The sequence below is a fragment of the Hemibagrus wyckioides genome, linkage group LG20 (genome assembly GCF_019097595.1).
Source record: "Hemibagrus wyckioides isolate EC202008001 linkage group LG20, SWU_Hwy_1.0, whole genome shotgun sequence".
NCBI classification, from domain to species: domain Eukaryota; kingdom Metazoa; phylum Chordata; class Actinopteri; order Siluriformes; family Bagridae; genus Hemibagrus; species Hemibagrus wyckioides.
Window position 1 is genome coordinate 19239265 of NC_080729.1, and position 14850 is coordinate 19254114.

General features: G+C 38.8%; 2 protein-coding genes across 2 annotated transcripts; one reads left to right on the plus strand and one right to left on the minus strand.

The window, feature by feature from the left end:
* The first annotated feature begins 1784 nt into the window (after positions 1-1784).
* On the plus strand, positions 1785-5798 carry cwc25 (CWC25 spliceosome associated protein homolog). The gene is made up of 9 exons (XM_058417837.1): positions 1785-1941; positions 2602-2774; positions 2873-3109; positions 3204-3273; positions 3363-3493; positions 4012-4078; positions 4157-4341; positions 5142-5309; positions 5404-5798. The coding sequence occupies exons 1-9, from the start codon at positions 1924-1926 to the stop codon at positions 5516-5518; spliced, it is 1164 nt and encodes a 387-aa protein (XP_058273820.1). The 5' UTR covers positions 1785-1923; the 3' UTR covers positions 5519-5798.
* A 1405-nt stretch (positions 5799-7203) lies between these two features.
* On the minus strand, positions 7204-9194 carry sst2 (somatostatin 2). The gene is made up of 2 exons (XM_058418750.1): positions 8982-9194; positions 7204-7651 (listed from the first exon to the last, which is right to left on the minus strand). The coding sequence occupies exons 1-2, from the start codon at positions 9117-9119 to the stop codon at positions 7472-7474; spliced, it is 318 nt and encodes a 105-aa protein (XP_058274733.1). The 5' UTR covers positions 9120-9194; the 3' UTR covers positions 7204-7471.
* Between the last annotated feature and the right edge of the window lie 5656 nt (positions 9195-14850).

A 14850-nucleotide genomic window follows, 5' to 3' on the forward strand; every position in this document is an offset into this window, starting at 1 on the left:
CCGTTCCTCAAGAAGCGCATTTGTGAGGCCTGTCTCACAGTCTCCGCTCTAATTCATCCCAAAGGTGTTCTATGGGGTTGAGGTCAAGACTCTGTGCAGGCCAGTCAAGTTCCTCCACATCAAACTCACTCATCCATGTGTTTATGGACCTTGCTTTGGTCACTGGTGTGCAGTCATGTTGGAACAGGAAGGGGTCATCCGCAAACTGTCCCCACAAAGCATGAAATTGTCCAAAATGTCTTGGTATGAAGCTTTCACTGGAACTAATGGGCTGAGCCCAACCCCTGAAAAACAACATCTGAATTCAATGATCTGGAGGGGTGTCCCAAACTTTTGGCAATATAGTGTATGTAGTCTAACTGATGAGGAAAAAAAACACACCAGTGACTTCACTACATGACTCAGCAGAAGGTTTAAAGCAATAAACTCCCTGTGGTGGTGATGTTTCTACATCAGCTTTACGTGCCCTCTATAAAACATTCAAAGACGATCTCGTATGAAATAAAACAAGGTTTAAAATATGAAGCTTTGCACATGTGTCTTGGTGTTTTTAAGGACCTTGGAGAGCTCCACACAGCAGAGACGTTTCTATCAACCTGAAACACGTGTCTTCAGTAACACGCTTCATCCTGGTCAGGGTCACAGCTATCCCCAGCTGAGGTGAGGACACAGGCTGGACGGGACATCGGGTCGTCACATAGCACCCTGAACTCAAGTTCAAACAAGCCAAACTGGTGCGGTTGGGGATTGATAGATTTCACTTTAATTAAGTCCCTAGTAAAGGTATGAATGGATCTTTTCAATAAAAATGTGCATATAATTCTCTAAGACTATAGTTCTGTTGTTAGAGTTTATGAAGATTTTGTTGGTTTTACACGTTTTTAAAAAAATACATTGAGCAATTTTGTATTCTGTGAAGAAAATTATTAAAAATAAAAATTATTTTTAATAATAAAGAATCTAGAGATCTTGCCACAGTTTTCTCTCTAAAATGACTAAACAGAAATATGTTTATATAAAAAAATCTATTTTTAAGATATCTTTGTCTTGAGGCCTAATAACTTTATTTGAGCATATTAATGAAATATAAACTTAATAATTACAAACAAGTTGAAGTTCAGGATCAGTAAAAATACACAAGGTTACATAACAATTAAAGTTATTTTTAACTTTATGACATAATGAGGCTTTGTTTGCTTGAAGCAGATGGGATGTGCTCTTTGAGATGTTTGGGTTCTTTTCTTTTTTTAATTCTCTGTCAGGTCATTCTTTCTTTCTTTCTTTCTTTCTTTCTTTCTTTCTTTCTTTCTTGCTAGGCAGTGTTTTTTTTAGTGTAACTTAATCAAGTTGTTATTAAAAGGCAGCTCTTCCTTTCTTTGCACAGACACAGCAGCACAATAACATAATTGTTAGTGGTGCTTGCTATGCAAAGCACACTACTACTATCTCACTTGCTTATTATTATTATTATTATTATTATTATTATTATTATTATCACTACTACTACTATTTGTTTGTAGTGCCATTAAGTGCTGATTTTATATAAATTGATAATTCAAACTTTATAAAAATGTTTCAGAAATTAATATTACCATGCTAATTAGAAGGTGGAGTGAGATTTCATCAATAAACTTCAGATATATTTAGACAAAAAATACAAACAATCTCCGGTTATAATTTCAGTGAGTCGTTTGGATCGCCACAGATGAATCAAATGAGCCGACTCAGTGTAATGAACCTATGATTGGGACGTTTCAGATCGTGATCCGAAGCCTCGCTGTTACGGGCATGCGCATTACAACCGGAAGTAGCTTCGTTTTCACGACCAAAACAGACATGGTGTCCGTGTGAGGGAGAAAAAACATTAACGCTTGAGTGAATTCCTAGGTATTAGATAAATATTTCCTTGACATCTTCATCAACATGGGAGGCGGCGATCTTGTACGTATCCTGCTAAGCTGACTAAATAACTGAACTAAAATTGTTTGAGGTTCATTTTCCTCCTGGCTAACGCTGGTTAGCTTAGCTTGCCCTTCGGCTTAACCTAGCGAGAATCTAATACTCTATTATTACTTATATACTAATGTATTAAAATTAGGTTAAAAACTCCTAGTAACGTGTATTTAATAATAACTACCCAGCTCAGTGGTTCCACATTTAGGTTTAGTTACTGGTTAGTGCGTGTTTATGTTTCAATGACGTCATCAACTCATTAACATAAACGCCTAGGAATAAAACGTAACTAAAAATGGAGAAAATGTGCAGTAGAGTGAGTGAGTGAGTGAGGTTTCGAGGCAAACATCATCCTGAGACACATTAAATATGTTTGTTTATATATTTGTTTATATTTTAATACGAGATGACAAGTGTGTTGGTGTTAAGAGTTGTTTAAGGAGAGTGTGTGTATGATGATACCGAGCAGTTAAACCTGGTGAAAATAGAGCTTGTTAATTATATATAAGATGTTTAAAGCATTCAGGATTAACTTGATTGAAGTGAATCAGGAGATCTGTTCGGTTTATAATACGAGAATTTAATCCTTGAGCATGGAATCCACGGCTCCTAGTTTCGTGAATATGTTTGTTTTTTCCCTTTTCTTAGAACTTGAAGAAAAGCTGGCATCCCCAGACGCTGAAGAACATCGAGCGTGTGTGGAAAGCCGAGCAGAAGCACGAAGCCGAAAGGAAGAAGATCGAGGAGTTGCAGAAGGAGCTGAAAGAGGAGCGAGCTCGAGAGGAAATCACCAGATATGCGCAGGAAACCGGCGCTGTTAAGTATGTGCTGTTGTCATGTCCCGAAAAGAATATACTGGAATTTTTATTTTTGTGCATTCTGTCCGAGTCTCTTGTCAAAATGCACCATGTTGTTTCAGGAAGAAAGATGAGCGCCTGGACTGGATGTATCAGGGCCCCGGGGGTCAGATCTCCCGTGATGAGTACCTCCTGGGCCGTCCCATCGATAAGCAGATCACACAGCAGTACGAGGAACCCGAGAGCGGCCCGTCCGCTGAAACTGGCCTCCTACCTGGTTCTATCTTCAGCTCCAACACCTCCATGTCCACCATGGACATGGCCTGTAAGATAAGAGAAGATCCGCTGTTTGAGATCCGGTGAGAAGAATTTTGTTCTTTTAATAATATTTATCTGTATTCATCATGTAACCAGGCTCTTGTGTGTGACAACATTTCTTTTGTCGGTTTCTAGTAAACGTGAGGAGGAAAAAAAGAGAAACGTTCTCACGAATCCCGTTAAAATGAAAGAGATCCGCAAAATGGTGAGTCGTATTAAAGCCCTTCGGGTTGCACTTTTACTTCGAGTCCGAAGCGTCACAGTGTTTTTGTTGTTTTATTTTTTTTTCTGTAGCTACGTGAAAATTTAGAAAAAGACAAAAAGAAGAAAAGGAAGAAGGAAAAGAGAGACGAAAAAGAAAGGAGGAAGGACAAGAAACACAAGCGGAGGAGTTCCAGCTCTGATGAGGAAGACAGAAAGCGCAGGTAGAGATACGGACATGTGATCACATTTGGTTTGTTTATTTCCTGTTTGTTTGAACATGTTTAACTTCCTGCATGAGGACAGTTTGACTCAAATAGGTGCAGGTAAATAGTTAGAGATTTTTAATATAAACTGTGGTGTTAAAAATGAGGTTGATTTATTGAGTTAGAGGAGAAAGAAATCTTCTGATGTGAACTTTAGGCTCAAAAGAAGTTCGGCTACAAGGTGACTGGCAGTAGTTGTAGCCAGTCAGGGGAAACGGAGAACGATAGAGCATAAACAAAGCAGACAGGATTGAAAAACTGATGTTATAAAATGAGAGTGAAAAGGCATTTATTTGGTCAGAAGCTAGATTTAGCTTTGGGGAGGCTTTACTCTATATTGTAGATAGCAAACTAAACCTAGTAGATGTGCAGAGTCTCAGGAAAAAGCCTAGAATATTTAATAGATTTTGGGAAGGTATTAACGATGATCCTGAGAATCCCACTTTATTGAGATTAAATTCTGTTTGTTCCATCAGGTCAAAAGAAGAAAACGGATTCTCAAAGTCTCATTCACATTCTCATAAGTCCGGTTACGGACTGCAGGTGTGTAGCTACGTCCACTCGCGCATCCTTCCAGCTGATGCAGTTAGCTAGGTGCTGATCAGTTTTTCGTTTTGTCAGTTACCAGCAGGCCGGTCGTCAGAGTCGACACACAGGAGGGACCGGAGTCGCTCTCCGCTGGGTTCCAGAGAGGAAAAGAGGAATCGTTCACCTCACGATTCAGACAGGAAGCACAAACTTAAAGCGCCGAGTCCGAGCAGACCCAGAGATCGCTATCACAGACCACAGAGCACCAACTACAGCAAGTACGCATTATAGATTCTCCCTCACACACACACACACTAATGACGCTGCAGCTGTTTAATATTCCATTTAGAATATTATATATATATATATATATATTATAATATACCGTCAATCTACACTCGCTTTTATTCCACAAAGAAACTCCTTTAAGGTAAATGTGTGAGAAATTAGTTCATTTAGTCCAGGGATTCACCAAACTGGGAGTCCTGACGCCTTGATTTACTAATTGGACCTTGAGAGAAATTGTCAATTATTTTACAAATTAATATTAGAAATATCAAGCAGACATTTTGTATTTCCCTATCCGTCTACCTCCACTAAGATAAACTCTCACTGGGTCTCAAATCGGAGTCTGCAGTGGTCAGTATCTATTAAAAGTGGTCCAAGGAAGGAACAGTGATGAACCGGCGATGGTCATGGGTGGCCGAGGCTCATTGATACACGTGGGGAGTGAAGGCTGGACCGTGTGATCCGATCCAACAGACAAGCTACTGTTGCTCAAATTGCTGAAGAAGTTAATGCTGGTTCTGATAGAAAGGTATACAGTCAGAATACACAGTTCATGATGGGTCAGGGCTGTTTTGGCAGCAAAAGGGGACCAACACGATATTAGGCAGGTGGTCATAATGTTATGCCTGATCAGTGTATATAATAAAATGTTCAACAGAGTTCGAGGTTCCTACATTATAATTCTTGCAATGTACACAGTGATCAAGGCTTGGGTGTGCAGAACTTTCATGAACATTTGCCCTGAAGATTGGAGAAAATCTGATTGAGTATCTTAAAATTCCTCTCTCAGGCGTCTCACAGCTGAAGAGCTGGAGAAGAAAAGGAAAGAGATGATGGACTTCGCTCACGAGAGAGAGGAGGAGAGAGAGAGCAACGTGAAGAGATACAAACGACAAGACGAGCAGGAGAAGGAACGAGAAAGCAAGAACAAACAAAACGGCCAGGCCACGTTCATACAGTAAGTGTGAGCTGGGACATGTGATGTGACATCACGTGATGTGTTGGGATGTCTTAATGTCACGTGTGCTACATTCTCGATTCTCTCTGTGCAGTAACATGAAGCTGGAGAGTGCTGCCACCTCGTCCGTGGAGGATCGAGTGAAGAGGAACATCCACTCCATTCAGAGGACCTCCGCCTCTCTGGAGAAGAACTTCATGAGGAGATGAAGAGCAGCAGAAGAAAAGCACGGTTTTGTTTTCACACTTGTGTTCACCAGCAGTCACATTTCCCAACATGCTCAAATCTGAAACTTGTACAGATAATGATGTCATTAAAATCCTTTAAATTATGTGTATACTGTGCTTAGTGGTCCATTTGTACAGGAAAAAAAAAATAGGTTTCTTTTTGTCATGGATTGTATTTTGACCAGTTTTTTTTATTTTTATTTTAATCAATTATTTCTGTGAATTTTTGTATGTTTAAAGACATTAAAAAACAAACCATGGACTGGAGTTCATTACTATTTTGATTTTGTATTTAATACACTGTACTGAATCCTCATGTTGCAAATACACTAATAACTGTGAGCCAGGCCAAAACTGGGACGTCTGTCTTTACCTGCACATGAATGTAATATGGAGTTGTCCCGCCCTTTGCAGCTATAACAGCTTCAACTCTTCTGGGAAGACTTTCCACAAGGTTTAGGAGTGTGTTTATGGGAATTTTTGACAGTTCCACTAGAAGAAGAGCATTTGTGAGGTCAGGCACTGATGTTGGACGAGAAGGCCTGGCTCACAGTCTCCACTCTAATTCATCCCAAAGGTGTTCTGTGGGATTGAGGTCAGGACTTTGTGCAGGACAGTCAAGTTCCTCCACACCAAACTCACTCATCCATGTCTTTATGGACCTTGCTTTGGTCACTGGTGTGCAGTCATGTTGGAACAGGAAGGGGTCATCCCCAAACATGAAATTGTCCAAAATGTCTTGGTATGAAGCTGAAGCATTAAGAGTTCCTTTCACTGGAACTAAGGGGCCGAGTCCAACCCCTGAAAAACAACACCTGAATTCAGTGATCTGGAGGGGTGTCCCAAAACTTTTGGCAATATAGTGTATATGTTGAATGTTCAGTTTCTGTTCAGTTCACTTAAGCACCATTTTTACTGCTTGTAAATCAGATATAGAATCCAGGACTGTCAAAAATCCATGAATAAAATTCTAGAAAACCTTAAGACTAAGTTTGGATAAAACCTGAGAATCAAGACCACGTTGTTTGACGTGTTTTATTCCTCTTGTGAATAGTTAAGGTGATAAACCGGCTCAGTTTATTTTATTTACTTCATTCATAAAATACAAGACCCTTGAATCAGATGCTAACCTTTTTAGCTTTCTGTCCACGTCTTGCTAAGCTAGGCATTTCCTGTTCAAATCTTAGCCAAAAAAAAGCTAATAACTTATTTTTTACCTCAGGAACAGTCACCATTTTGAGCACTACACTTTACCTCAGCTATAATCTAAACACTAGCTCATCTTTACTCAGTCTCTCTCTCTCTCTCTCTCCCTTGACAGCTAGCATCACCAAAACAATACAGTCCTTTGCTAACTACAGGCTAAGATAACAGACGTTTCAGAAGCTCTATGGTAAGCCTAAGATGGCTAAACAGTTGCTTGCAAGCTAGCTAGTCAGATTAGCCAAGCTGTGCCTTGAATTCTGTTCAGATTGTGCTTGTTTAGTGTTTTATCTGTAAATTTTAAGATTTTACATGATGTGGTTTTTTCTGAATGGAATAGCTTCATTGAAATTCAAAATCAGGTCACAAACCAGCTTAGCTTCTTGTTTGTTTGTTTTTTTCATGTAAGTCTTTCAGAGCTAGCCCTTAATGTGTAATTTAGCACAGACACACACACACTTCCATTTATTGATGCTGTATTGTTTATTTTAAGCAGTTTGTGCTTCAGAGCAGGATAAAACTGGCACCTAGTATTGAAACATGTCCTACGATTCCTACAGCTCCTAAAATTAAAAGAATTAACAGAGGCTCTGGTGTGCTCGAAGCCAGACAACGAGCATGTCTGTCTGTCTCAGAGGTGTACACTGAAGGGAAGGGAAACAGTGAAGTGATTCGCAGCATATTAATGGTTTAAATGGTGCCTCCGGCTCTGGTTCCTAGGTCTTCGCGAGCTCAGCACGCTGTCCTGGACTTCCAGAAGTAGTTCATGCAGTTGACCGGTTTGGTCGTGGCCGTGTTGTCTCTCCTGACCAGCTCCATCCTGCTGTGAGGGGCTTCTTCCACCTGAACGGGCGCGAGCTCGTTGTTACTGAGCATCCACTGGAGCTCAGGAAGAGTGAGTCTCTCTGGTACCTGAAGAGAAAACAAAGCTTAAAATTGAACTGAAATATAGTAAGCTTTAAAAAATACTGTGTAAATGACAGTATAGAAAACCACCATCATATGACATTCGCTGGACTGCCAGAATGAATCACTCAATAAAACTCTACGCTTTAGAGTGGTCAGTTTCAGTTTTCAGTCTTTGTCGTTTTTATTTTTAACAAAAATCTTCACAGCAGATTTAACTTAACAAGTTATCAGTTAAATGAATCAGTTCATTTATCATTCGGTCTTGTAGTGGACAATTCTTACTAAATACTGTTCAAAACAATTACTGTCCTCTCACCAGGAGCCCTGGACCTGGAGACCTGGAGTCCCCTGGGTTACTGAAATAAAATATAATTTTCTCCCAAATGATTAATAATGAATATGGGCTTCTTATTCATGCTGTGAAATTTAACCAAAATAAAATTCAGCTACGAAGCTCACATCAGCAGAAGAGCAGTAGAAACCTTTAAACCTTTATTTTCCAGAAACACATTTTCCTACACTGATATTATTGCACTTTATTAAAATAAACAGTTTAATAAATTAAAAAAAATATGAGTTTTGCAGTTTCCATGTCAAACTATCATCCAAAAATATAGTACTTTTCTAGATCATGTTATACAATGCGCAAAGGTTTCACAAAATGGCCGCCGTCATAACGCTACAGTCTTTTTTGGGCACGCTGAAGAACTGGATGTAGTTTGAGGCGGGTTTTTGATTTACTTCTTAGCGATTGTAGCCTTGTATTTTAAAAACCTGACATCTTTTCTCTTAACAAAATGTCAACTATGTTGGATGTAAATAAACTCTGAGTTCGGAATTGCGAGTTGGAGTTTTTAACTTTCTACCAAAATAGGAAAACTATGAGCAATACAATCTCATCATTTGTTTGCTCTCAACAGCAAATGCTAAATAAACTAGCAACGAGCTAGCCAGCTACTCCACTTAGTGCCGAGTCTGTATTATTGTTAGCACTAGAGATGGCATGATCCTGATACTGAAACCTTTGAATAAGAGCCGATTTGAAGTTTATTTTATACTAAGCCTTAAATATTATCTGAAGCATGTGTGAAAGATACACGGCTAAAAACGTACCCAAAACTGTTAAATTCAGTTAACGGTTCTTCTTTCCTCACAAAAACCTGTTCTGTGTTCTTACTCTACAAGCAATTCTCTATTTCAGGCGGAAGGGTTTTTTTTTCTGATATCTGATGCACCATTTATTGTAATTGTAAAAACCTCTTCACATTTCAGCCACATTTCCTAGCCTAGTCATCACAATCTATTGTATTTTACAGACATTTTTGAGCCATACCTCTTCTCCGAGCGGGATGTTGTGAGCTTCTTCCAGAGCCGAGTTCAATATCACGTGAGGCCGACCGCACGACACGACACTGACGGCTGACACCAGGCACATGAGGGCCAGAGCGAGACGGAGTGGTGAAGACGACATCTTCCGGGTCTGTTTCAAGTAGCTGGTGATGATTTCGAGCTGGATTTTCTGGATTTCTGTTGTTTGCTCCGTTTCTGTCCGGTGTGTGGGTCTGACATTTATACTCCTGCCTCGTTCTGTTCGAAATGAAATCATTTTCGCTTGGGAAAGTTTTACGACTCAGAGTCTGGAATTCGACCCGGTTACCGATCGACTTTGTCATTTTTTCCATCAACTAATAGGTCTGTCACCGCTGCCCAAACAAAGAGTACCATCACACCGTGACTGGAGTTAATAAACTGCAACCCGACGTCTGCTGCATTGCAATGTTTCTACAGTGACCGAGTTCTCAATGACCCCATCAGGTCATCATCAGGGCCATGTTACCTGGAAACAGGTAGTCCACTGTGGCTGGTTTATATCATCCAAAAGCATCCTGATTTAATTGACTCATCCCTCTGGTAACGCTGCTATGTGGCCTGTCCATTCCATAAGAACATACTCAGAATTGCGTTACTTTGTCGCTAAGTGACGTACATAATCTAAACCTAATTAAAATGTAGTTATTTAGCAAAGAAAAGAAAAGAAACTTATGTTCAGTCATATTTTTTTAATCTTATTAACATAAAGAAAGAAAGTAGCTGCTACAGTGTACATGATAACAAGAAGTAAATATGTTTTCATGGCTAGTTCTTACTGGTCTGAGCTTACTGTACGAGAACGCACAGACTAATGTAAAGTGGTTTAAGTGAAGAAATAAAACAGTAACAAGGGTATTGACCTTAAATAAACAGCTGCTCTACATCGAGGGAGAAACCGGACAGTACCTGAAAGGGTCGAGGTAAAAGATATGTTAGCTACGGCTAAGACAATATGTGAAGGGGACTATGGAGGGGTCTGTGGAAGGGGACTGTGGATGGGAATTGTGGAAAGGGACGATGAAAGGGGACTGTGGATGGGAATTGTGGAAGGGGACAGTGGAAGGGTACTGTGGATGAGAATTGTGGAAGGGGACTGTGGATGGGAATTGTGGAAGGGGACTGTGGAAGGGGACAGTGGAAGGGGACTGTGGATGAGAATTGTGGAAGGGGACTGTGGATGGGAATTGTGGAAGGGGACTGTGGAAGGGGACTGTGGATGGGAATTGTGGAAGGGGACTGTGGAAGGGGACTGTGGAAGGGGACTGTGGATGGGAATTGTGGAAGGGGACTGTGGAAGGGGACTGTGGAAGGGGACTGTGGATGGGAATTGTGGAAGGGGACTGTGGAAGGGGACTGTGGATGGGAATTGTGGAAGGGGACTGTGGAAGGGGACTGTGGATGGGAATTGTGGAAGGGGACTGTGGAAGGGGACTGTGGATGGGAATTGTGGAAGGGGACTGTGGATGGAAATTGTGGAAGGGGACTGTGGATGGGAATTGTGGAAGGGGACTGTGGATGGGAATTGTGGAAGGGGACTGTGGATGGGAATTGTGGAAGGGGACTGTGGATGGGAATTGTGGAAGGGGACTGTGGATGGGAATTGTGGAAGGGGACTGTGGATGGGAATTGTGGAAGGGGACTGTGGATGGGAATTGTGGAAGGGGACTGTGGATGGGAATTGTGGAAGGGGAGTGTGGAAAGGCATGGTGCATTTACTACAAAGATCCTTGTGGCTAACTTGACAGCTGACTCCTGAATGGACTAAAACCTGCTGGTCCAGGAGCTCCTGGAATTCCAGCGTCACCTTTCCATCCAAGAATGCAGTTTGGATCTTCCGGTTATGAATAGAGATTTTGAGCCAGGCCTTCTCATCCAACATCAGTGCCTGAACTCACAAATATGCTTCTAGTGGTCACAAATTCCCAAAAACACACTCCTAAACCAGAAGAGTTGAAGCTGTTATAGCTGCAAAGGGTGGGACAACTCCATATTAAACCCTACGAATGAAGAATAAGATCTCATTAAAGTTCATGTGCATGTATGTCCCAAAATGTTTGGCAATATAGTGTATATGTGAATATGATCAAATCTGTAGGATGTCTCAATCGAGTGCATTAATATTATAGATTACAATTAATATTCATATTATTTCTAATGTCATAGAAAATTTATCAATACTCTTAATTTGTCAATAATTCTTATGTACTGTATATATATGTGTGTATTTTACAGATAATGTGGGAAAAAGGGAAAGTGAAGCGTTTTTTGTTTGCAGGGAAAGTCACGAGGGCCGTTTTTACTACTACTACTACAAATAATAATAATAATAATAATAATAATAATAATAATAATAATGAGTCGTTACATACATTTAATACATTTATCAATCTTTCTTTACACTGCTATTGTACAGACATACTCTGACCACTAGGTGGCACTACAGGAAAGAAAAGAAAAGCTCTCTAGCACGGCGGTCTTCAAACCTCTCCACAAAAGGCTGCTGAAGCTGTCAGTTTTTATTCGGACCAGACCAGAGCCTCATCCGGTTCCCCTGATTAATTAGATCAGATTGATCAGATATGAAGTGTAACCTCCTGTTCAGCTGGAATGGAAGCCTGTAGCCTCACGGATCCCTGCACTGGGGTCTGATTCACTCCACAACAGTGACTAGGGGTTAGAGGTCAGGAAACCTTCATCATTATCCTCATCATCATCATCATCATCATCATCATCATCATCATCATACACTGCTAAGAATCAGGACAAACAAACAAAAGCAAAATAAACAAGAAAGAAAGAATTAATTAAAAGGAAAGAAAGAAATTAAAGAAAGAATAAAAATAAAATAATTCGATCAAGGTTTAAATTTGTATTTTATCTTTTATTAAACAAGTCATGTGCTCAATTTTATTACTAGCAAATAATGATACACATATGAATATAAAAAATAAAATAATAGAATCATTGACAACAATAATAATGAATAATTATTAATATAAAAAAATAATAATTATTATTTTTATTGTTGTTGTTGTCATCAATTATACTATTATGTTAATTTTATTTTTAGTATTTATAGTGTATATAATAATAATAATTATTATTATTATAATAATAATAGTGATTATTATTATTATTATTTATAAATATGCTTTTAATATTTTTTTTTATTATTTCTATATTAAACTTTTTCTGTACTTAATAATAATAATAATAATAATACACATATACATATACATACAAAAATAAACATTAAAATAGTAGTATAATTGACAACAACTATAATAATGATAGTAATAATAATCATAAATATAAATATAATTATAATCATTATTATTATTATTTTAAGTAAAAAATATCCATGCAAAATCTAGTAGTCACCCGAATACCAGTTGCAAGAGTTTTATTTTTCAATTTTTTTAAAGTGATTATTCTGTACTTTTTAGGTCTGTGGTGTTTCTTAGGAAATACTTAATTGTAATGAATTTTAAAAAATGTTTTAAAAATTATATTAACATATTAACTACAAATAAATAAAATGATCATCATCAACATTACAAGCGTCTGAGAATCTAAAAAAATAAAAATAAAAAAGTTACAGCTTGTATCTGGGAAGTCTTATAAATCCAGAGCAGGAATAAGGTGCAGCTCTTTGGAATAAAACTAAATGGAATAGTTTGGTGAAAAAAATCCACTTAAGCCTAAATGTAATCAGTGAGCCAGGACCGGTTTGGTGTCCAGCGTTGACTTCTTTCTGCTTTAGATCTGCTCTGGAGTTGAGGACGATCTTTAGCGCAGATAGCTAAAAAGCTTCTTCTGCTTTTCTCATGCTCACGGGATGTTCAATAAAGCACTCGATTATCCTCAAACTCGATTTGGAGAGCAGTGTGTCTGGCTTTTCCGAGATGTATGAAGGTGCTGGAAAACTTTAAGAGCTTTAAAAACCAATAAACGCATTCTAAATCATTAGAAATCAATTCTAATTGAAAGAGTCAGAGAGTGTGGAGATGCTTAAACAGATAGAAGTGAGAGGTTTAAAGTGATTCTCTGACACACTCGCTCGTGCCTGCTGCCAAGTACTGAACTCGATACTGAAACACTTTCAGCCATTCCTGGAAATAAAACGTTATAAAGGTCTAAGTGAAAAAAGATTAAAGCATTAGATGTCTTATTAACTCGCACCATCAGCTCGGGCTGAGTGAATGATGACAGCGTGGCGACATTTTTAATCTGAATATTCAATCTGGAGAATGACTTCACATCAGTTCCTGGTCTCCTGGTCCAGCCTGTACTGTTCTTTCTTTCTTTCTTTCTTTCTTTTTATTTTTTATGTTTATTTAATTTTATTTGTAATATTTTAGAGCTTACACTGTTTCATTTAAATTTATTTGTAATATTTTATTTAACATTTTTAATTTAATTTTATATCCAATATTTTAGAATTTACATTGTTTTATTTTATTTCATTTCTAATATTTTAGAGTTTACATTGTTGTATTTCATTTTATTTGTAATATGTTAGACTTCATATTGTTTTATTTCATTTTATTTCTAATATTTTAGAGTTCATATTGTTTTATTTAATTTTATTTAATAATTTTGAGTTTACATTGTTGTCCTTATATTTTATTATTGTTCTTTTTTTAGTGCTTTCCTTGCTATGTCATTTTTTTGTGTGTAATCTGACTGAATTGACACTTTATTACTTTTAAAGTCATTTATGATAACATCATCTTTAAATTTCTAGATCGCATTATTATTTTTGTTACGATTTTCTGACCTCTTCCCAACTGAAACTGGACATACCAAGCTGTAGAAAATTTGCTGTAAAGTTATATATAAAACTTCCCAAGAAGTTTTTATATCATTCTGACTCCCCAGAGGACTTTTTTGACATCTCATTTGTCTTTTATAGGCCCACGAGGGCCCCAGGGTGAGCCAGGTTTCCCAGGACCAGTTTTTTTCAGCACTCTGCCACTCTGCCACTTGTCACTACATCAAATCCTAATGGCTGACCACCAATAACCCAGTGCCCATGATGGCTATATCGTATGGAGAGATCTACCGATAAATCAGCCTCTGTGTGGTGTGTGTGAAGCTACGGCTCCAGCCGTTGGTCATCCACAGCCAGCACATCACCGTGTCCAGCTGTCCGATCGGCCGGAGCAGGCTGTGGATTGGCTACTCGTTCCTCATGGTCAGCGTGACCTTGCTGTTACTGTGTACTCGTATTGCTGTATCTCTGAGCCCCAAATGAATGATAGAAAGAAATGCAATGCTTGTGGAAGGAATTTTTTTTGGAAGGCTTGTTCGGTTGGTTGACTTTCCCCTTTAATGAGGTCCAAGTGGAGTAATGTCTAATCAGGTCACCTTTAAAAGCCCTTACTTAAGTTCTTCTAGTCTGATGGTGCAGTTTGAATACATTTGTTAATATTTGGGTCAGATTTGTTCACATCATTGCCATCCTTGTTTATGTAAATGTTTCTGTATTTGGATTTCAACCTGAAACATCAGATCTAGCGTGTGCTGCATGTTACAGGCTTGGGTGATAAAGGTGGTGGTCAGTCCTTCACCTCACCTCATCTGGACGCTGTGTGAAAGACTTCAGGAGAGCTGGGGTCCATGTGGATCATGACATTTAGTGGACAATGTCTACAGCTTCTGCTTGACCGGCATGAGCAATGAGAAGGAACCTGGACTAGCTCCTCAGACTAGCACTCTGAGGTCCACCTCGCAGCAACGAGCCTTCATCAGCTGCTGGCGTGTTTGTATGATGCAGTGTTGACCTGAAGTGGCCAGGTCAGTGTAGTTTATTCCTTCAGTTTATGATT